This window comes from Camelus ferus, chromosome 9, assembly GCF_009834535.1.
Source record: "Camelus ferus isolate YT-003-E chromosome 9, BCGSAC_Cfer_1.0, whole genome shotgun sequence".
In the NCBI taxonomy this organism is placed as follows: domain Eukaryota; kingdom Metazoa; phylum Chordata; class Mammalia; order Artiodactyla; family Camelidae; genus Camelus; species Camelus ferus.
This window is the reverse complement of record NC_045704.1, coordinates 71,249,247-71,272,527: the sequence shown is the minus strand read 5'-3', so window position 1 is coordinate 71,272,527 and position 23,281 is coordinate 71,249,247. Positions and strand designations below refer to the sequence as shown.

The window sequence follows — 23,281 nt, the reverse complement described above, 5'->3', positions numbered from 1 at the left end:
CAAAATATTACCCTAAAGATTACTAATTACTAAGGGGGAAAAATGACCTTTACAATGGAAAGATCAGGTAGTCACCACCTTGACCATTTGGTGTTGAGACAATCTAGAATTATGTGTCTTCTAATGTGATACAGTATAAGATCTACAAGATCACCTGTGAAATATTCCCAGAACATTTAACCTGAAGTTAGTCACACCTATAGACTTCCAGTTCAAAGGAAATGCAGAAAATAAAAGGAACACGTCAAGGATACAGACAGATCAAGGATAGGAGCCAAGTGACTTAGATTCTTCAGAAAGTCACCTCATGTGGAAAAAAGCCATAGAGGTGCAGGAAAGTATCTTCTAGACTAAAGAGACAATCAAATACAGACTATGAACCTCGAATGAATCCTGGTTCAAAACCAAAAAAACTGTAAAAGATCATTTTTGAGACAATTTGAAATATCTGAATATGAACTTAGATGATACTATCAAATTACATTTGTAAAGTGTGATAATGGGATTGAGTTTAATTAGAAAAATGTCCTTATTTTTAGGATATATACTGAAATATTTAGGAGTAAAGTGTCCTGATAAAGCTAGTATGGCAAAATGTTAATAACGGTTGGATTTAGGCAGAGGGTGAATGGTATACCATTATTTCAACTTTTATATATGTTCAAAAATTTTCAAAATAAAAAGGTGGAGAAATTTTAAGTTAAAGGGGGCCTCTGTGATCACCTACTCAGCATTGTCTGGACCTACTCCTCCTCTTACAGCCCTGCTGTCCTCTGAGTTTTCTCAACACCTCAGTGAGAAAGGGAAGGGCTGAGCCTGCCGGAACCAAGGTAATGTGTTCAACTTTAGCACAAAAATGTTAAAAACAATTAAAATCACTCAGAACCAAAGTAAAAACAGGAGGGGACTGACTACCCTGGGACAAGTGTCAGGAGAGGAGACCAACCTTACACTTTTTTCTACTCGTTCCCACATTGGGGGCCCACCTAGCACAGCCATGGTGTTCTGACCAAGGGGACATGTCACCCCAGCTGCGGGGGCTGGGAAGGTGGAGCAGTTTAATAATGCTTTGTGAGCGCATGGAGATAACCCATGAATTTTTCAGAGCTAAGCTGACACTATCATAGCATGATTGGATTAATTAAAATGGCAATAACATGCTAAAAACAAACTATTAAAAATAAAAACAAACATGGCCTTTAAGGTAAATGGAGATAAATAATATGAAATAATGGAAATTTGGGGCATTATACATATAACATCCAAAGAAAGCCTCAGATATTGAAGTTCTAGAATTCACAGCAATATTTTTAAAGTCAAACATAAATTTACCTGTCTGTCGGTCATGATTTTCTATAATCCTTTCATCACTCAAGAAATATTACTCTACTGCTGCTGTATTTAAAAACTTATTGAAGCCACTTGCTTATATTAGAAAAAGCACTTGGCGTCATAATTTTTAACTGCTGTATTTATTACCCAAGCAGAATAAAATGGCACATAATAAAACTTTAGCCTAAAGGGGAAAACTTAAACCCTCAATTATTAGAAATCATGTGTTTGTATATGCAATGTCTTTTAAAACGGCAAACACAAAGACATTCACAGATTTTGTTTAAACACAGGCGAAGTTTGTTTAGCACATTAACTAGACCTCTTGAATACTCTGTGTTTAAAATACGTTTAACAAGAGTGCAGATGATTACCCAAGACTGTAACAGCATTCATTGTTCTTTTCAATCCTCCATGAGTTCAACTTAAAAAAGGATGAAAATGTCTATCTTGGGTAAACTATTTCCAAAGGAATATCGTTATTGTTTGTTTTAAAGAAGTTATTTCTAACATACTAGAAATCGTAAATAAATGCATAAGTGAAAAAACTTGACTAAATCCACTGAAGAGCTGATAACCATGGTAAAGGATGACTGGAAATGTGGAGCTATCAAAAGGCCCACTGTGAGCCAAACTAACACTGATAGCAGTTTTATTCTATTAACTCTTCCATTGAATAGTGATGGTTAATGGTAATTTAAAATTAGCTCGGGGAGCACCCTTCTAGTTGCTAGATGGGATGCTGCCCAGTTCATGAATCACCAGAAAAGTCAATTAGATCTTCAAAAAAATAATAAAATTAATTAGCTCAAGATTGCATGTTAATATAGAGCATAGATTAAAAGTTTATGAATTAATTTTTAAATTTACTTGTGTTCAAAGTATTCCTATATATATATAAAAAAAAAGACAAACGAACTTACTTACAAAACAGAAACAGACTCACAGACAGAAAACAAACTTAACGGTTACCAGCAGGGGAAGAGGGTGGGAAGGGATAAATTGGGAGTTTGAGATTTGTAGCTACTAACTACGATATATAAAGCAGATAAACAAGTTTCTACTGTATTGCACAGGGAACTGTATTCAGTATCTTGAAAAAGAAGATGAAAATGAATCCATGTGTATTCATGTATGACTGAAGCATTGTGCTGTACACCAGAAATTGACACATTGTAAAATGCCTATATTTCAATAAAAAAGTATTAAAAAATAAAGTATTCCAGCATTTAAAGTTCTCCTTAAATATCAGAACTGAAAACTAAGTGAATACTACGCATGCTCCTGAGCTCCAAATCTGATAATGTGTTTTTCTACCCTCGATTCATGTTCAGAATCATGTTCAAAATTTCTGGAAAAATGACAAGGTATAAATTAACAATCTCTATAAACAACTGTCATTGTTTGTATCATCCTCATGCATTCAGAAGAATGTCTATTAGAGACAAATGGTCACTGTGTGGAAAGGAATTTGGCCTTATCCAAAGTTCTGGTCCACATCTTCAGGAAGTTCCAGTGATTGGCGTGTTATTCATCTTAGGCCCCTCAAGTCACACCTGATAATTTATGCAAACAAGATGATTCAGGATGAAGCCCCGGAGCCTGATGTCAGTCAGTTCTCCAGGAAGGATCAGGGCTGGTGAGCGGGTTCAATCATGTGGGCAAAAATCAGTCAATCATGCCAAGTAACACAGCTTCAGTAAAAATCTGACCACCAAAAGCATGAGTGAGCTTTCCCTGGTTGGCAATGCTCTGTGGGTAATACCATCCACACTGAGGTCAGGAGTAGATAACATCGTCTGTGACTCCACAGGGAGAGGACAGCTGGAAAGGACAGCTGGGGTTCAGACCCCTCCTAGACTCCTCCGTGTCCCTTCCTTTGTCTGGTTCTAATTTGTATCCTTTCTCTGTAATAAATGTGATTGTGAGTAGAGTATCTTTCAGTGAGTTCTGTCTTTGTAATGAATTACTGAACTTGAAGGTGAATTTGGGAGACCCCTGAATTTGTAGTCACCAAGACACTCTCTACTACTATAGCAGCATTTCAAATATTTGGGATTTGAAGGCTATTTATTTATTTATTAAAAATTCTTTTTAAGAACAGTGACAATTCTGATTACTAGTGCCGGGCACTATCTGACTTCACTGAACAGCAGGAGTACCTGTAAGATTTGGATTATAAGGCGCACTTGCAATAGCACGGGATTCAGGGATTGTGACATACTTTCAACAAAAGTATCTCAGTATAAAAAATATATAAAGATTTTCAGTTAGTACTTCTCATGAGAAGATACCAGAAGAATATATATTTTTAAAATGCTGCTATTCTTATTAATGTTTTAAAACAGCATTTTGTACAAGGTTACTTTAGTACCAGAGGTAGGAATAAAACCCTTTATCATGCTGATTATTTGATCTCTATGCATTGAATTGATAGTCACCATAGAAGCAATTACATTCAAACTATGAGGAAAATATATACCAATTACTGTAATTACTTAACTTTGAAGCTAGTAAAGAGATAATTTATTAAAAGCAAAAAAAAATTAGGCTGTTATTATACAGGTAGAGGAATTCTATCTGGTTTAAATAAAATCCAGTCTTTCATGCTAGATCATAGGCTAGAAAAACGGAAGATTACACACATGGAAAGGTAACTGGAGATCTAGGGAAAGGATCAGTGAGTCATTTTTGATATGTAGAGAGGAAACTAACTCATGGTTAAGTCTGACACAGGGGAAATAGGCGAACAAGGAAATATAGGGAAAAAATGTACAGTTATGAAAATAATCTTATTTCCATAAATCTATCAAATAATAACTGGATACCAAATAATGACAAAGAGAAATCTGTCAATTAAAAAGCCATTTAACAAAAGACCATACATTATACATTCCTTTGAATTATGTCCATAAAAAATTTAAATATACAAACCACAGCCCCAAACCCAAAAGAATCTTTCTAAATAAACGAAATACACAGACATATAGACAGATTCAGAATCCAGACCATTTAAAAATATTTTAAAAATCACAGTAAATTATATCTTATCATAAGAAATAAAAAACCAAAATGACAGTTACATACAATTGTTAAAAGTTTCAAAAGTTCAGTGATGGAGCAATGGTGCCATAATTTATTTAAATAAGTACTGTTCACTAATGCTTGTATAATACACCTATTTTAATATTCTGTTAGACAATGGATTTAAATAGCAAATGTTGAGACAACAAAATTGAATTACAGTTATTCTTAAAACATCCTAATTTTGCCTATGTGTCCAGAGTTGTGAATTATGGTAATATCCTCCAGAAAAGTTAGGTATTTGGTAAAGCAAGGCACACAGGACCAAATTTTGATAAAGGTGTTTTTTTCTTTGGTCCTATAATTACTTCAGATATGCTACATATCCGGGAGATCCATAAGATGATTTTCAATATAGCATAAATAACTTTTATAAACTTTTTCTTATATAGAGCATATATTCACATGTAATTAAATATTATAATGAAAGTGAAAAAGAGTGATGCTAAACCTGGTTTTTAAAAACAAAACAAAATAACACTCAGGTGAATGAAAATATATGACATTTTAAGAGTCTAATAATTTGATATGTAGGAAAACTGTATCAATTCTTAAGAATAGTCTGTATTACACTAAGTCTACCGAGCACAAAATCAGTTTCCTCTCAGATTCTGTCTCCCTAGAAACTCGATTAAATATCAAACTACCTTTCTTTCTTTGAAATTGTGACATTCAATATAAATTGATGTAAACATTTAAGTTTTGCATCTCTAAACTACATTTTTCACCATAAAAGTAGCCTATAGCTTCTATAAAAACCACTTATTAGAGAATTGATATGACTGTGTTGAAACATCTACATGTTGCATTTTAAACTTTTCTTCTGAAATACCATATTCTTAATTTTTATAGAGCGATCAGTTGGTACTCTTCTCCCATGAGTTAGCACATTTTTATAATGAACAAAGTAGTTGAGAGATAACATGTAAACTTTAAAAAGTATAAGAATTTAAATAATCAAGGAGTCATCATTACAAAGACTGACGCAATAAGGCTTCTGGAGGTCATCGAAACAGAGAAAATGGCATTATCTGTGTATATGACATGATCTAGGATATAGGTCTACCTTCTCAAATATGATTATTTCTTTATAAATTAAAAATTATGAACTACACAACCAAATCTCTAACATCTTCAAACCTACTAGAAAAGCAAAATATAAATTATGCCTGTCTAATAAAAGTTTATTTTGAAAATATATTTGAGACTATTTTCCCCTTTCTTAGAACTCTTGATTACATTTTATGAACTTTGGTGGAAATCTTGAAAATTGTGTTATCTTGGACAGCTGAAAATGTTATTACTATAACTAACATGTCTGATGTCCAATAATTTCCTTGTATCATTTTTTGAAGTGTTTAAATAGGGATAGGCTAAACCTGCATGAAAAATTATGAATGCATACTGAATTAATACGTAAATACCCAACCAGTACTTCAATGTGAGCTGAACACAAATCTTTATATTTAGTCTTAAAGGCTGTGCATTTGCAGGATTTCAATTTCACTTAGCAGTAGGTAATAAGATATAAGTCTGAATGTTGATACAGTCTAAAAACACCATTCTCAAAATGTGGTAAAGTTATTAAACAAATACTCTAAAAGGTGGTCAAGAAAATCGTTAAGTCAGGGTTCCAGAAAGTTTGCTTGGTGCAGATTTGGAATCACCAGCAAGTTAATTTAAAATACTTTGTAATTTTAAACACTTTTTAAAACTCTAGATGGAATAGATTAGGTCTCTGTCCTGTAGAGACTAGGTTTGCATCAGCAAAGTAACATAGCCAGGCCTAATGAGCCAAGAGTACCCAACAGTTTGTAACACAGTATTTTTGAGCCAAATTTGTTTAACAAATTCCATTAGAACTATATAAAAATATTTATTTTTATGGTTTTTAATACTATTAGAACAGGAAACAATATATAAAGCATGAATGAAAAAGTAAAATAAAATACTTCATACACAGTAAGTAATTTTGTCTCTAATCAATAATTAAACCCTATTACAATTTTAGAAAGTATTTGTGCCCACCAATTCATTTGATCATTTCTGCTATCTTTTCTTTCCCTGAACGAATTTATTAAATAACTCATGTAATTTGCAACCTCAACTTCAGTGATAAAATGGAAAAGAAACCACTATTTTAAAGCTCCTTTCTGGCAGCTTTTGTAGGGCCACAGAAAGGGAGGTCAGAATTCAGCTGCCTCTTCAAGACATGCGATCAGAGTATTCCCAGGAATGGTGAGTTTATGAGACACCTAGAAAGTTCTTCTGAGCAGCCTTGAATTTATAGTTATAGTGCCATTTAAAATAATGTAGTATCATGGCAATCTGGAATGCCTCCAAGAAAAGTCATTTTGGTCTCAATTCCCTGACATCTGTACTAGTATTTTTTTGGTAGTTGTTTTGTCAAGAGTTGCATATTAAAGGAAATTTTTACAGATCAATGAGTAAAATATTCATTTAAAAACATTCTAGATGTGTACAGTATATGCTTTGATAGTTCAAAATTCTCAAAATGGAGATAATAGACAATAATAATTATTTTAAATTATTAAATGAGTATTTAATCCCTTTAAATTACATTTTAAAACTTTAATGTAAATTAACACATAGAAATTTAATTTTAAGTAATATTAAGGATTTATCTGATTTACAGAAAAGAAATACAATTAAGGGATTAAGGACAAAACTCCATTAGTGTAAAAGTCACTGGCTACTATCTAGCAGAGGAGCAACTGGATTGCCTTCAGCAGTTTTGAAGCACTAAAAGATCTTAAAATATAAATGGAGAAACAGATGTGTATATTCCTTTACATTAAATTTAAATATGAATTTTATTCTCTGACAAATCAGACCCAGAATGTTACTTTATCAATTTTTATGCAATTAAATATTTGCAACATATAGCAATCCTTTGTTTAGTAATCTTTTGTATAAGTATAAAAATCTCAGATTCATGAAAATGTTTTTCAAATCATACTTCTATTTCTTCACAGCTTTATAGGTAATTATAATGTTCAAACTTTGAATATTCCATGTGATTTGATACATGTGTTCAGAAAGAGTAAGATAAAAACATTCAATAAGATTAAATATATTTAATTTGCAAAAATTGGTATCTGACATATGTTGTGTGCTCTTGCAAAGAGTGCATAGCGTATTTCTGCAGCAATCAAAAAGTAAAATCTTTTTAAACTCAGATTTCAAGTTTCCTCTGATAGTTATTCTAATCCCTGGAAATACTTTCAAGTTTTGATTTCTAGATGCAATAGGCATTTTGTTACGTATACATATATTTTATCCTTAAACTTTGATATTTTCAAACCATTTGAACAATAGGATCAGATTCAACATGATGATTTCTTCTTAGAATCTGTAGCAGTCCTCTGTGCAAGATTAACGCTGAGACTCCCAGGGCACCATTGTGAAAGACCAGAGAAAGACAGCATTGGGGCTATGCTTTAGTGGGATTTCCTGCGGGTTTGGGATCATAACCGTAGAGGAACGTAGCTGTTATTACAAGGATGGCTCCAAGGAAAAAGACACTAAATAGATGAAGAAAAAATGAAAAAGAGAAATCAGATTAAAATCAAAACAAGTTCTATTTCTTCACTATAAAAACAAATATAATTTGAGACAAAATGTTCCAGTAACATGGTAACAAATACTGAGGACTTACTACATTCCAGGTATTCAGCTAAGTGTTTTACATGCATTATCTCATTTAGTTCTCACAACAACCCAGTGAAGAAGGACTGGTATTGTCCTCATTTGTTTATATATGAGGAAACTGAGGTTCAGCAAATTTAAGTAATTTGTGTAAAGTCCCACAGCTTGAAGTGGAAGATGGGATTCAAAGCCGGGTATGTGTGTCTCCAGAGCCAAGCCTGCACTGTCATGCACTGCGCTGTACTGTAGTCTCCCAAAGCAAAGATGTTTTAAATGTTGTATTTCACCTTAATATGCCTTTTGCCTATAATACATTGAATAATAAAAGATCTCAATTTTTTTAAATATTTGAAAATATAAAGGGAAAACTGCATTCTTTCCAAACCAAAGTTCAGTTTAAAATCCAAGGTAGTATAATCAAAACTCAGGACTAATTTTTGTAGATGCTTTACAAAAGGAAATTAGATTAAATGCAGGGACACTTGGTTTCATCTTTATTTTATCTTCTTAAATATAATATACCTTATTACAAACTGGAAATGAATTTAAACTGGTACTGGAATTTAAACTGAATGTAAACTGGAATATCAATCTTAACTTTTAACATATATATTCTTCAAAGTACAGTTGCAGGGACATGAAAAAGATCACTAAGCCTTATCATAACATAAAGAACCTGTCATAATGTGGCCTGCCCAGCTTCATCTCCCACACTCCACCCATCCCGTTGTAACTCAGCCATGGCCTTCAGTGAACACAACCTGCCCTTCAGGACAGTGGCCTTGTAGACGCTAATTCTCTGCCTGTAATAACCCTTCTCCCAAGAAAATTATTTATTCATAACAACTCAGGTCTAAAGTCTCTAAGACTCACTCCCCTAGGCAGTTACTCTCTGGTAACAGTTTATCACACTGTATTAAATAATGCATTATTTACATTCTGTTCCCCTACTCAACCATTCACTGCTCATTCATCACCGTATCGCAGTACCTAGCATATATAGGGAGCTTAATCATTATCTGTTATGATACATTTAGTGTTGAGTTGATGCCAATGGGCAAATTTTCAAAAGCCTTAGATGCACGTACAGCTTTCCAGAACTCTGGAATTGCAGAGCATCACATACTCAGCTGAAAAGTTGTCTGATACACGTTTCCACCCACTGTAGGAATCCACTCCGTGCCATCTCTATCAGGATCTACCAGAATACCTACTAACATCAGGAAACCCCCGCTTCCCAAGCCAGCTATTTTTAGATGGTTCTGAGAGAGAAAAATTTAAGGACAAAACTATCAGAATTTAGTATCATTTCAAAGATTTTAGCCTCCCTCTTTCAAATGGAATTGTGTATATACTTCTATTGCTGCATTGATCATACCGTCATAGTTTATTTTCCTGTCTCTCTGATCACTGTGACGACCTTGAAGACAGAAAACCATTATTCATGCATTCCTGTTTTTTCTAGGATCTTGTACACTGATTGGCAGATACACAGTGAACACACTTAATGAATTTCTGATAAAAGAATAAGCAAGCCTAAATGCAAGAATGGTAATACCAATAAGCAAACTTATGAGCATAAGAAAAATAGGAAAGGGAACATTGGTGATGTGGTATCAGTAGAGACAGCTAGCAGTCACTGAAAATATATAGGGATATAGAGGATACAGAGTCAAGGTGAAATTGGGACTCACCTTCATAGAGAGGACAGTTAAGACATGGCAGTGGATAAGATGGACAAGAGAGTGGGTGAGGGCTGACAGGCTACCAAAGGAACAATCAGAAAGGCAGGTACAGGGGTACTACTTCTGAGAAACCAAAAAACTGTTTCAGGAGGAGAAACAGGGATAACAAAGGAAAATATATTACTGCCCTGGGAATACAGATCGTTGGATTTATTGGGGAGATGCTCTCCACGGAAGTAAGAACGCATGAAGATGGAGGCCTTGTTATCTACTTTAGAGAAAATAACCCACCTCCTCCATCTGACTCGGTGTCCTGCGCATATTCCCCAAACAGTCACTCATTCAATAATGAAAATGTCATCTTTTCTCTTTTTATTCATTATTATTATTTATTTTTATTTTTATTTAATGGAGTTACTGGGGATTGAACCCATGATCTTGGGCATGCTAAGCATGCGCTCTACCACTGAGCTATACCCTACCCCACTACATCTTTTCTCTTTTTATCTTCCTCCTAACACACCTTACATGCTCTCTCAGAAACATGGATTTGCACATGCAGCTGTATGTCACTGAAAAACGCCTCCTCTTTTGTCTTTCTGCTGGTTTACTTCTTCATTTACTTATTTTATCTCCTACATGATTTGAAGATTTAAAGTTAACATCTTGGCTTTATATGAGGGTATCTTTTTTTTTTGAAGGTATGCTGTTGCCTTTTTAAGGGTATCCTAAAAATCTATACGTTCTAAACGTTCTCAAGTAATATTAAAGCACATAACTTCTCCACTTAATGAATGGGGAATAGAGCATCATTAAGATATAGGTGCTAATTATTTGGGTAGTCTCACTAGCTAAGTAATTCATTCCCATGCCAAGCTAAAAACCAGAAATACTTCAAAATTCATGCGTCAGAAAAATTATAGATTTCAACATGCATGTCCCAGACCTACTGCACCAGTTGCTAGAGAAAAACCAAACCATAAATGTTCAATACAGAAATAAAATGAGCATATTATGTATTTCTACTGCCAAATTCCATCCCTAATCCTATCTCACTAACACAAATTTTTAATATAGTTAGTGAAATTCATTTAAGTTCTTGAAATTCTTTCAACAAACCTACTAATTACCTATTATATGCCAAGCTCCAGCCCCACTTACTTATTAACAGATGGCAACAAGTCTTCTGAAGAAAGGACGGAAGGATGATGAAAGTGGAGGTGCTTTTTATTTAGAGAGATCCTTAATAAAGTGACATCTGAGCCAAGATCTGAGGATGTGAGGGAGTGTGGGAGGGAGGGTGGGAGGGAGTGTGCCACGTGAGTGCGCAGGGGGTGAGAATTCCAAGAAGAATAAAGGGCAAGTCAAAGCCCAGAGCAGAGGTTATGACGGCCAAAGGGAGGAAGGAAGGAAGGGAGGAAGGAAGGAAGAGGAGGAAAGAAAGAAGGAAGAGAAAAGGAAAGAAAGAAAGAAAAAAGTGAACAAGAGGATTATCAGATGAAAACAGAAAGGCAGCCAAGGGCCAAACCAAATAAGCCCCTGATGACGACAACTTTTCTCATGAGTCACCTTTTCTCTATGAACAAACTACCCTCTTCAAGAATGTCATCCACTTTCCTGGCTTTAGCTATGTAAACTCTTCATTTAAAAATGTCATTATATGATTTATTTTATGACTTTATACAGCCTACTAACTTTTAAAAATATGACTTTTAACTTTGAGGGAAAAAAAGTTCATTCAGACCTATTGGGAAAATTCTGGCCAGCCAAAGTATATATAAAACTTTCCAGAGTTACAGATTTTCTTCCTGTGTTTAGTTCGAAACCTTTTAAAAAAGATAGTTAAATGAATCTTTCACTATATTTCCATGATTCTTAAAAAGCTGTAATGGAACAAAAATTTTCAGATTAGATGGAATTCTTATATACTTTTGAAAATTTAAAGATATAGAAGAGAATACATTACCTGGTTGGCACAAAATCTTGTAGCCAAAAATAGGATATCAGTGTTGATAAAATTATGGACAAAGAGGTTGCAAATCCTTTTAAAATATTATCCGCATACTTAATAACAGCAGCTATTACAAGGCCTCCCAGTGCCTGCAGAAATTTTAAAAGATTATTTCAAAAAGTAAACATATATAAAACTGCTTTGCAAAACAATCTCATTACTCAATAAAGTTTTTTAGGCTTTTGTCCTATAAATTTAATCCCCTTAAAGTAAGTGATTTTTCATAAACGTCTCATAACCAACAGACTTCCAGGCTTTGTTCAACAGCCCACTTATGTTAAAAGCTATCTGAGAAAATAACTACCAGCATAATCTGCAGTTTATTATAATGGAGTTTGACAATATTACAAATAAAATATCTACCCTCATCCAATTTAGTAATTAAGCATCACTTGTTCAGACAAATATGGGAAGACTGGACACTCTGATTAGTGAAATATTTTTACTTTTGATTAAAAATGAAGTGTAATATGAAAGTTATTTTACCAGCTTTTTAATAGCCTAATTTGGCTTTCTTTCTCTAGTTTCTTCCCAACTTAGACCAACTGAGCTCACTACAAACTGATGCTGGAGTTCCAGCATTTCTTGGCAATATTCTCATTCACTGACTTCTTCCTATTTAATCCCTCATACCACTGTACCCAACGTTTTCTATTTTACTCAACTCTGCACCCACTTCTTAAGGAAAGAGGGCTTCCCTCCTTGATGGGATAAAAGCCATCATACATAAACTCTCCTGACTTACCCTATCTCTACTTCAAATTTTCTCTCAATTTTCACTTATCCTTGTCTACTTTTCTATCTTGAAAATAGATGTATCCTTCCTGCTTTCCAAATACAACTATCCTTTGCCACCTTCACTCAGCTTCCCTAAGGGATCCCGTTTCTGACACTTCAGCTACCTCTAGAGAAAGACTTTGTGAATGCAGAGACTTGTGTCTTAATTGCCAGGATACTCAGTAAGTTTTTTTGGAAGATGAAATTACTCAACCCTTGAACAATTTCAGGTTATAAACCGAGGCAATTTAACAGGACTATTGCAGTATGTAACTGCAATAGGAGGCTATAACTGTTACAGATGTAAATATCTACATCTGCTTCTTCAGCCTGGATGGGCTGACCACAGACTTACTGTATAATGACTAGAATTATAGAAAAAGCGAAAGTTATATTTGTCCTCAATTTCAACTCTTCTTTTCAAACTTGCATTTTCATTATGTTAAACTTAAATATCACAAAGTTCATTCACAACCCACTTCCAGGTAAGTTTTCATTATGGCATTAAGACCAGTTCTATTTTAACTTTGCTGAATAAACTAGATATAATGAGAGCACTAATAGGAGACTTTTCTTCACATCAGTACATCATAGCTGCTTTGATTCTCTATATTGAAATAAAGTTTATTAAATATAAGACTTTAAATGCTTTACCTGAAGAATAACAACTATCCAGGTCAGCCGGTTATATCCCTGAAAAAAACCATTCTTTGATACTAGTTCTCCATCATAAATATATACACCCATTAATCCAAATATACTCCCAAAGAAACCTAAAAAAAAGTAAAGTCTATGTCATATGCCATTTAGTTTGTCTGGAGAGAAATTTTTCCATTGACATTCCAAATAATTTTATACTTAGCTTTTCCTTTTTGATAAAATTTGATTACTTAAAAATTTTTTAAGTTGGATATTTATATAAACTTAGCAAAAAGTGGTAGTATATTAGTAGTATATTATGACTATAAGGAAAAGACACGAGAATATAAAAAAGAACGGAGATCACCAACTTTGGAGCACTGAAAAAAGTATACATTACGTGACTATATGACTATCCCATTCAAATATTTGTAAAATGTTCACTTTCAGTATATTTTATTGTATCTTACATCTTCCTGTTGCTAGATCTAGATTTTCAAACATTCATACATGTAGATATAAAAGCTTAGGTATGTGGTATAGTATTTTTATTTAGAAATTTTGGAAATATAATAAGTAATACTAAAAAAAATCAGAGCTAAGAAATAGTCACAGGCAACATCAGAGTCTGTCATTACTGAAGTCTCATCATGAGGGACAGTCGGCGCAGTGAGAGCAGAAGTGTGTCTTATTCATTGCCGCGGCCCTTACTTCTACTATAGAGCTTATCACGTGACTACTGGATCTAAGATTTCCTGGAGCAATCCCAAACTACGGATAAAGAAGTGGATGCCTACAGATGTCACCTCTTTGGGGCAGTCTCTGGTACAATATGCAGTCAAAGAGCGCAGAGGAAAGCAATTTTTTATAAAGCCACAACCAACCAAAGTATTCCACAATGACAAGGAACCAAGAAGGATGTGAAATGTTCTTACTAAAGTTTTGTTTATGCCAGCTCTGTCACTTTAATATGTCTAATTTAGAATATGAAAATAATACTAGGATAATACAAAATTACACAAACTTTCAAAGGTATTCATATTTTTTAAGTTATAAAAATAACATGATAATTATAAAAAAAGTATAAGTACAGAATATGTACATGTTGGTATGCACAGATCTACTACATTCTTTCTATCAGTTACATAATACTCCATTGTTTCGATAGTAATAATATGAAATATGTATGTAATGCCACATGCAATGAAATGTTCCAAGTGCTTTGTTTATGTTAACTCATAACAATCCTATGAGGTAGATAATTTTATGCTCATTTTACAGATGAAGAAACTGAGGAAAAGAAACATTAAATAAACTTGCCCAAACTCTTACTGCTGGTTAGTGATGGATTCAAGATTTTAAGGCAGTGGTTTTGAAGTCCATGGTCCTAACAACTACACTAATATCATATTAGTCATTTATTTAACCAATCTTCTAAATGTTTTCGATTTTTTATAATTGTAACCAGTGCTGAAATGAATAAAAAGAAGCTAATTTAACTTTGTCTTTATTTTGAAGGTTCTTAAAACTTGATACATGTCTACAAATTTTGCAGAGAAACAAATAAATACTATGTGATAAAATGAAGGTTCTGTCTGTAATCACTTTTACTTGAAAACAGCAGGAAAGATGGACTTTAATCAAATTTGGAAGGTTTGTTAGACTTAAAATGCAGGCCATTAGGATTACAGACAATTCACTGTGTAGGGTGTGGAAGGGCCTGTTATGGCTGCTATCAGGAGACGTATCTATTAAGCTGATGTGAATACAAAAAAAGAGTGGTTTCAAAGATGAGCTCCAAATCAGAGGGACAGAGGCTTAAAAGAATGTGCTGATTTGCAATCTGAGCTGCTGCACACATGCAGCATCTTCCAAAATTTTAATATACGACAGGAATACTAAATTCTGAAATCTTTGTATGAGTCAAATGTTACAGTGCTGTATATATAAATAGTTTAAATATCTGTTCAAAGGCAATCTTTCAATATGTGGATTTTTTTTCTTTTAAACTATTTACCTTCAGCTAGAAAAATGTTATAGTATTTAAAAGCTAAAACATAACATTTTGAAATAAAAATATTAATATTTTAAAACTGACAAGAGTTTCTTCATTTCAAACTTCCTCTATTTATCCTTTTTTTTTCCAGCTTTCTTGAGGTATAATCAGTAAATTTGTAGGATTTTTAAAGTGTACATTGTGGTGGTTTGATATACATCTACATAGACTATAGTTGATAACACTGTATCATGTAATTGAAATTTGCTACCTTAATCTCTTTTTCCAGGAGGAAACTGTGTAAGTTATTTGCAACATCTTCCAGGGAAAGGTAGCAATGAAGAATAAAGGCTTCAAATGGTAAGGACAGAAATAGGATGCACTGCTATGTCACTGACCTAAAATTGTATACTCTTGAATAAAAGATATTCATTTAAAATAGTTTTTCAAATGGTAAAAACCTTGCCAGATACTTGGATCAGCAGCAGATTTTATAAAAGGCTTATTTAATTACAGATATATAGAAATCTTTATCCATAATAACATATTCACTATAAGAAACACTACTAGAAAATATTTGAAACTTACCAAGTTGAATATTTCTTATCCACACTGATTGTTTGGTTTCTTTTAAGATTTTCTCAAAGTAAACCCCAGCAAAGCCACTTGAAAAACATGCTGTGAGCACTGCCATGAGGCCTACAAACTGAGAGCCAGCTGAAAGTTCCTTAGAATCAAGCTCTTGAGAATCTGAGGGCCACTGAACAAAAAGAGAAACAAAACTGAACTTTAATTCCTATAATATTTTGCAAAATGCTTATTTACTGCCCACTCTTAGACCTTAAGGTAAAAATGCAACCAACACCATTCTTGGGGATTGCAGAGGAGAGCTTCTGAAAGAAAACCTTAGAAAATCAGTTTTTTTCCCCCCATAGTGATATTACTGTCACAAAATATAATTTCAAAAAATTCCCCTAAAAAAGAGAAAGAGAACGAATAAATGTACAGATGCATAAAATAGGCCCTATAAGCAGTTCAGCTATAGACATTCAGAGCATGGAGTGTTGGAGCAGCAAAAATGAGCCCGGAGCTGTTGGCATTTATGGAAGATCCATGTGGTATCATGCTAACGATTCTGAGCTTTCTCCTGCAGGTCAGTGTTCCTAAAACTTCATTTACTTGCTTATCACCTTCATGGACTTTGTCAAATCTGTGTTCTATCTGAAGTATTAATTACTTGATATTTTAATTTAAAATACCTCACTTTTCAAAATTGAGTATCACATTTAGCTTACTGTAAGTGTTATCTATGAAAATATGAGTCTGATATGCCAGTTATATTTTTGAAATATCCATTTAAATAAATAACTATTAGAATATTTATTCAAAATATACATACCACACTCTGAGGAAGGTGATGGGGGGTGGGTTTGGATGGCAGCAAATTGACATGATTGGATTTGTTTTTAGACCACAATGGTGACTAAGCGGAGGCCGAATTTTGGGGGATAGGTAAGACTGAAGTAAAAAAAAAAATCGATTAGGCAAAAGATTACCTGAGGCACTAGAGAAGGTCTTAGTAGAGACAGACAAGGACAGAATCAAGAAGTATTAGAAAGCAGAATCAGAAAGGTCTTAGTGATTTGACTGAATGTACAGGCTGAAGGAAGAGTCTAGAACAACTCCTAGGCTGTGCAAATAATGACTAGAAAAAATAGAAATAAAGAACAGGCTTGGTGGGGAAAAGGTAAAGTTTAGTGTTGGATACACTTAGTTTATAAGGTCTATTGAACAACCAGCCAAAGACGTCCGACAGCTTTTAGGTATACAAATCTGAAACCAGGGCGAAAACAAGAGCTGATGACCCAGACTGATAGCTGAAGCTATCAGTGCGTGTTAATAAAAACCTCCAGAATGAATGAACTCTCCAGAAATGAGGACACACTTTAAGAGAGATAACCAGCTTATCAGTAACCCCAATATCTAACGGGAGTATCAAGGAAGAGGACCCCAGGAAGGAAACCAGTAAGGGACCATTCGAAGGACGTGAGAAGAGCCAGGAAAGAACGGTCTCAGGGAAGCTGATACGACAATAGGAAGGGAGTGGTCAATCTCAAATGTCCAGATACCCAGTTAAAATCAGCTTTATTTTACATATAGTGTCTTTTCCCCCAACTAGACTGTTCATTTCTTTGTCAGGTAATTTGATTTTATCTCTTTGTATCATTTACAGTCCCAATGTAGCATCTTGCTCAAAGGAAGCCCTCAAAAAAAGTCAGTTGTGAGAATATGCATTTATTTGCTTCAACAAATAATAGAACCATATTCTCCAAAATGAAGTTTTGAAACTGTGATAAAAATGAAAGGTATACTTATCTTGAATAGTTACCTGTACAAAAGCAACTCCTGTCATCAGAATTACTAGGGAGAGCCACTGGTACACACCTAATTTTTTACTAAGCATAGACACAGAAAATAATGCCGTCGTAAGAATTTTCAACTGATATGTGACCTGAAAAAGAAAACAGCTAATATTATTGTTTGTTTGTTTCTTTCTCAGAAGGACTACTAGAAATGTATTTTAAGTACCTGATAAGTAGCTGCATCTAGATTTGACAGTGCCACATAGAGTAAATTATTCTGAAGAGTATATATCCCTGACGGAATAGCAAGTTTAAGAGTTTCCATTGGTTTATTAAGAATTTCATCGTGTAGTATTCGATTCAGTCCTCTTAGACTACATTCTAGAAAAAACATGAAATGGGCAAAATCAGTAATTAAGTGGTCTTAATTACTGACTGAATAAGTTACATACCCTCTTTCTCTTCATTTTTCTCACCTGTAAAAAATGCACATTTGACTACATGTAGAGATACTTTTAGGTCTAAAATATACAGACATACTTCGGAGGTACCACAGGTTCAGTTCCAGACCACTGCCATAGAGTGAATAGCGCAATAAAGTGAGTCAAAAGACTTATTTTTGGTTTCCCAGTGCATGTAAAAGTTATGTTTATTCTATTCTATAGCCTGTTAACTGCACAGCAGGATTATGTCTTTAAAAAACAATGTCCATACGTTAATTAAAAAATAGTTTATTGCTAAAAAATGCTAACCAACACAGGTTGCCACAAATCTTCAATTTGTAAAAAGCACAATTATCTGCAAAGGACAATAAAACAAAGCAAACTAATACCTTTAATGATGCCAACATTTCAAATGTTAGGTAGCACATTAAGCAGAGCATATCATTACATTGTTTCGTTGGGAAATGAGTCAAATACATACATACACATAGGAATTTATGATAACCAAAACCTCAAAGTATTAATTTGTTAACCGGGTATTGTCACTTTATCATAGCAACATTACAATACCTTGTATTTTAGAATGCATTTTATCATCAGCCATTCATGCCTATTAATAACTGTGAAGACTTTAATCATACAAAGAAGGTAAATTAGTTAAGGAGTGGGTTTAGCTCAAGCGACAGAAAACTCAACCAACATTGGCTCAAACCCATACAGATTTGTCTCATATATCCCGAGTCCAGGTCCAAAGTTGCTATAGCAGCTCAGCGATGACATCAGGAACTTAAGCTCTCTCTGTGTGTATTGTCTTTTATCTTCTTGCTTTCCATCTATTGTCTACATGATTATTGCAACAAGGTTACCAAATGACTGATGCACCGCTGGTTCTTCTTTCTGGCAGCAAGAAAGAAGAGGAGGAAACAGTCGCCTAGCAGGCGTCTCCTCCCTCTCATTGACCAGGACTGTGTTGCTCGGCTACCCCTTGCTGCAAGGAGTCTAGAAAGTAAATGTTTTCTTCTACATCCTCCACATTAGTGAAAAGAAAGGGAGAAAGGAGTTAAAAATGGAGGACTCCTAGCTAGCCAACCCACAGTATCAATCACAAAAAAGTCCAAAGAACTTTAAGAGGTACATAAACCCCAAAGAAAGGAGAAGTTCTAAGGAATCCTACCACTTTACCAACAATGACACTTTGTGAAAACTTTGATAATGAAAATTGTTTATAAATGAAAAAAAAAAAACTTTAAAGAATGCTATCTGGTATTCATCCTTTCTTCACACTAAAATAAGTCAAAAATTACATAAGGAAAATAAAAATTTTTAAGAAAGTTTTTTTCTTTGTTTTAGCAGAAAAAAATCTAAAATATTCGCTCATTTTAAATTAAAATTTTAAATAATTAATGTTATCATATATTTTTCTCAGTAGTTTAGCCAATTCTTGATATTGATAAACTTCATTTTTGCCAGTATGAGAGCAGTAAAATTGAGTCTTGTGGTTCTAATTTGATTTCTCTGATTGCTAGAGGCTGAGCATCTTTTTATACATTAATTGGCCATTCAGTTTTTCTCTTCTGTGAACTGCCTATTTATATCTTTGTCCCCTTTTTTATTGAGTTGCTTGCCTTTTTCTTATTTGGAAGTTGTGGAGTTCTTTGTACATTCTGGATATTAATTATTAGTGATTATATGTGATGTAAATATCATCTCTCAATCTGTAACTTGTCTTCTCACTTGGTTTGATATATAAAAAAATGAAAAAACATGTTTTTTATTTTAATGTACCCCAAATTATCTGTATTTTCCTTTACAATTTATTTGTGCTTTTTGTATCTTGTTTGAAATCATTCACAGTACCCAGGACATAAAGTTCTGTCTTTTAAATGTCAATCTTTAATCCACCTAGAATTTACTTTTGTGCATGGTGTATCTATTTATGCTTTGGTTTAATAAATAAAATTGGTTTATCACATCTCTCCATAATGCCAACTACTCATGTCAAAGATACCTTTGGCTTCACAGTACTAGATGAATGGATATTTCCAGTCATCTACATCTTAACAGCAAAAACACTGCTTTCTCAGTTTCCTATTACATTTTCATGGCTTTTTTTCCTATCTTGCTGGACTCCTCGGTCTCTCTTTGCTGATTCCTCCTACTCAGTCTGACCTCTAAATGTTGAGAATGTTACAATTTAGTCTTCAGCCTTCTTCTCTTCGTATATACTAGGTTATTTCATACAGCCCTTGACTTTAAAGCAATATATAAGTTGACAAGTAGTGCTCCATCTTCATATATTCTACTATGACATCTCAGTTTGAATGCCTTATAGACATCTCAAATTTAACATGGCCCAAAAAGAAGCCTCAATTTCCCTACAAATCTGTGTTCCACACATCATTCACTGCACACTCTTTCACTGAGTAACTTAATCTAAAAAGACAAGGAATAGGAGGACGGTATAGCTCAGTGGTAGAATGTGTGCTTAGCATGCACAAGGTCCTAGGTTTAACCCCCAGTACCTCTATTTAATAATAATAAATAGATAAATAAATAATCCAAATTACCTCCCCTACCACAAAAAGATTATATATAAAACAAAAAACAATGAATTATTTCTCACACTGGGTTCCTCCTTCTTCCTGACCTTCACTCACCTAATCTACTAGCAACTCATTTCAGTTGTAGCTCAAAAAGATATCTCATAAACTTCCTCTCTTCTTTAACAATATAGTCTGGGCCAGCACCATCTTCTTGCCTGGACGAGTACAATAGCTTCCAGACGTGATCTGTTCGTGCACTTCCATCCCTGTCAATACGGCTGCCATGTTGGTCTTTTCATTTGCAAAACAGGCCATATTTTAAACCTTTCAGTTATTTCCCTTTGCTTTCACAATGAAATTCATAGCCTACAAGACTATCCTGAATAGTCTGTTTTTTGAATACCAATTCAATCTCTCTTTGTTCCATTCTCCTCCCAGATCAGTGTGCTCTAGCCACACTGGCCAACGTGATAGTTACAACCCAATTCAAAAATGGACAACAGACTTAAGTAGACATTTTTCTAAAGATATACAAATGGTCAATAAACACATGAAAAGATGCTCAACATCATTAGTCATCAGGGAAATAATATTCAAAACAACAATGGGATATTACTTCATATCTACTAGAATTGCTATAATTTTTTAAAAAATGAAAAATAATAAGTATTGGTAACAATGTAAAGAAATTGGAACTCTTGTATATTGCTGGTGGGATTGTAAAATGGTGCAGTTGCTGTGAAAAGTTTCACTATTCTTCGAAAAGTTAAATTTGGTAATACCATATGACCCAGCAATTCCACTCTGAAGTACATATTAAAAAAAAAATGAAAGCGGGGGCTTGAACAGAGACTTGCATGTCTACTGCAGCATTATTCATTGTTCATCACAGCATTATTCACAAAAGCCAAAAGGTAGACCAGCTCAAGTGTCCATCAACACATGAATGGATAAAATGTTATATAGATCTTTGACTTAATAAGGCTTACATCCCAAGAAGCACATGGCAGAAAATATCCTAAGTCAAAAATGCACTTAATACACCTAATCTACCAAACATCATAGCTTAGCCAAGCCTATCTTAAATGTGCTCAGAACACTGACACTAGTCTACTGTTGGGCAAAATTATCTAACGCAAGTCTATTTTGTAACAAAGAACTGAATCTCTCATGTAATTTATTGAATACTGTAGTGAAAGTGAGAAACAATGGCTGTATGGGTGCAGAGTGGTTGTAAGTGTGCTGGTTGTTTACCCGCAGGATCACATGGCTGGCTGGGAGCTGCGGCTGCCCAGCATCACTGAAGGTATCACACTGTGTCACCAGCCCAGGAAAAGATCCAAATTCAAAATGTTAAGTATGGTTTCTACTGAATGCATATCACTTTCACACCATCAAAAGGTCAAAAAATCATTAAGAATGTCTGTTAATTAGAAGAGTTTGTTATTTCATTTCAAGCCAGAGGGGAGAAACACATTTTAAACATTAAAATTAGGTTAGCTTTGAATTTGTGCTAAATTGGGAAGATAATAGATTTTCACAAATTATGTGTGCCTTGTTATTGAAAATGTCAGTTGCCTTTAATAAGTCTACTTGTAACTGTTTCAAAATATTTTTTCTCTCAAAAGGCAACCTGATTTTATTTGCTGGAATATTATGGTAGGAATGCTTACTGATATTACTTGATAATCATATATAGCCTTGGAACTTTAACATATACATAAAACTGTAACAGTATTAATAATTACAGTTGTACTTCCTTAGAACATTAAATGAGAGGAAAACATGTTTTAAAAAAAATCATCAAGTAGAACCATTGTAAGCTGGGGACCATGTGTGCATATACACACACACTCATATACACACAATGGAATATTATTTAACCATAAAAAGAAATAAATTCTAATACATCCCACAATATAAATAAACCTTGAAAACATTATACTGAAATAAACCAGACATAAAAGGACAAACATTATATGATTCTACTTAGATGAAATATCTCGAATAGGCCAATTTATAGACATGAAAAGTAGATTAGAGGTTTCCAGGGGCTTAGGGTAAAGGAGAATGGGGGGAAGTTATTGTTTAATGGTTAGTTTCCATTTGGGATTAGAAAAGATAGTGCTGATAGCTGTACAATGTTGTTAATGTAATTAATACCACTGAACTGTGCACTTAGAAACAGTTACAGTTGCAAATTTTATGATATATACATATATATCAAATTACATAAAACTATGTCAAAGAATTAATAATGTAATATACCCCAAACCCACTGAATTGTACATTTTAAAATCAGTGAATTGTATGGTACCTGAATTATATCTCAATAAAGCTGTTACTTTTTAAACTATATCAAATTAGTCACTGCTCGACTTATCATGCAGCAAATAGAATGAAAAGCCTTGACTTTAGTAGAAAAATTATGACTCCATTAAAGTTCTAACGGTCACAGAATTATAGAATTTACTCATATTCTCAAATTACTAAAAATGTAAGAAACTGTTTCATATTTACAGCATTAAACAGAAGACATGAATCATGATATACATTACAATACCCTTATTACTAGACTAAAACTATCTTAATAAAATGAAAATTGAAATCTTCTTAATAGCAGGGCATTAGATAATGCAATGGTGTTCAAATGTGTAGTTATAATGTATACTAATATATATATATATATATATATATATGTATATACATATCTCATATGGAATAACTCCAAAACAAATA

The 23,281-nt window shown here is 33.7% G+C and overlaps 1 protein-coding gene across 6 annotated transcripts in view; it reads right to left on the bottom strand.

The window, feature by feature from the left end:
* Window positions 1-3,841: 3,841 nt before the first annotated feature.
* SLC35A3 (solute carrier family 35 member A3) overlaps window positions 3,842-23,281 on the bottom strand; it is a 37,153-nt gene continuing 17,713 nt past the window's right edge. For all 6 annotated transcript variants that reach the window (XM_032487177.1, XM_032487181.1, XM_032487179.1 and 3 more), the window contains 6 exons: window positions 17,783-17,937; window positions 17,583-17,705; window positions 15,782-15,953; window positions 13,213-13,331; window positions 11,737-11,870; window positions 3,842-7,961 (listed from right to left, as the gene is read on the bottom strand). In XM_032487177.1, the coding sequence (XP_032343068.1) occupies window positions 7,871-7,961; window positions 11,737-11,870; window positions 13,213-13,331; window positions 15,782-15,953; window positions 17,583-17,705; window positions 17,783-17,937 (794 nt within the window). In that variant the 3' untranslated portion in view covers window positions 3,842-7,870. The remainder of the gene's footprint in view (window positions 7,962-11,736; window positions 11,871-13,212; window positions 13,332-15,781; window positions 15,954-17,582; window positions 17,706-17,782; window positions 17,938-23,281) is intronic.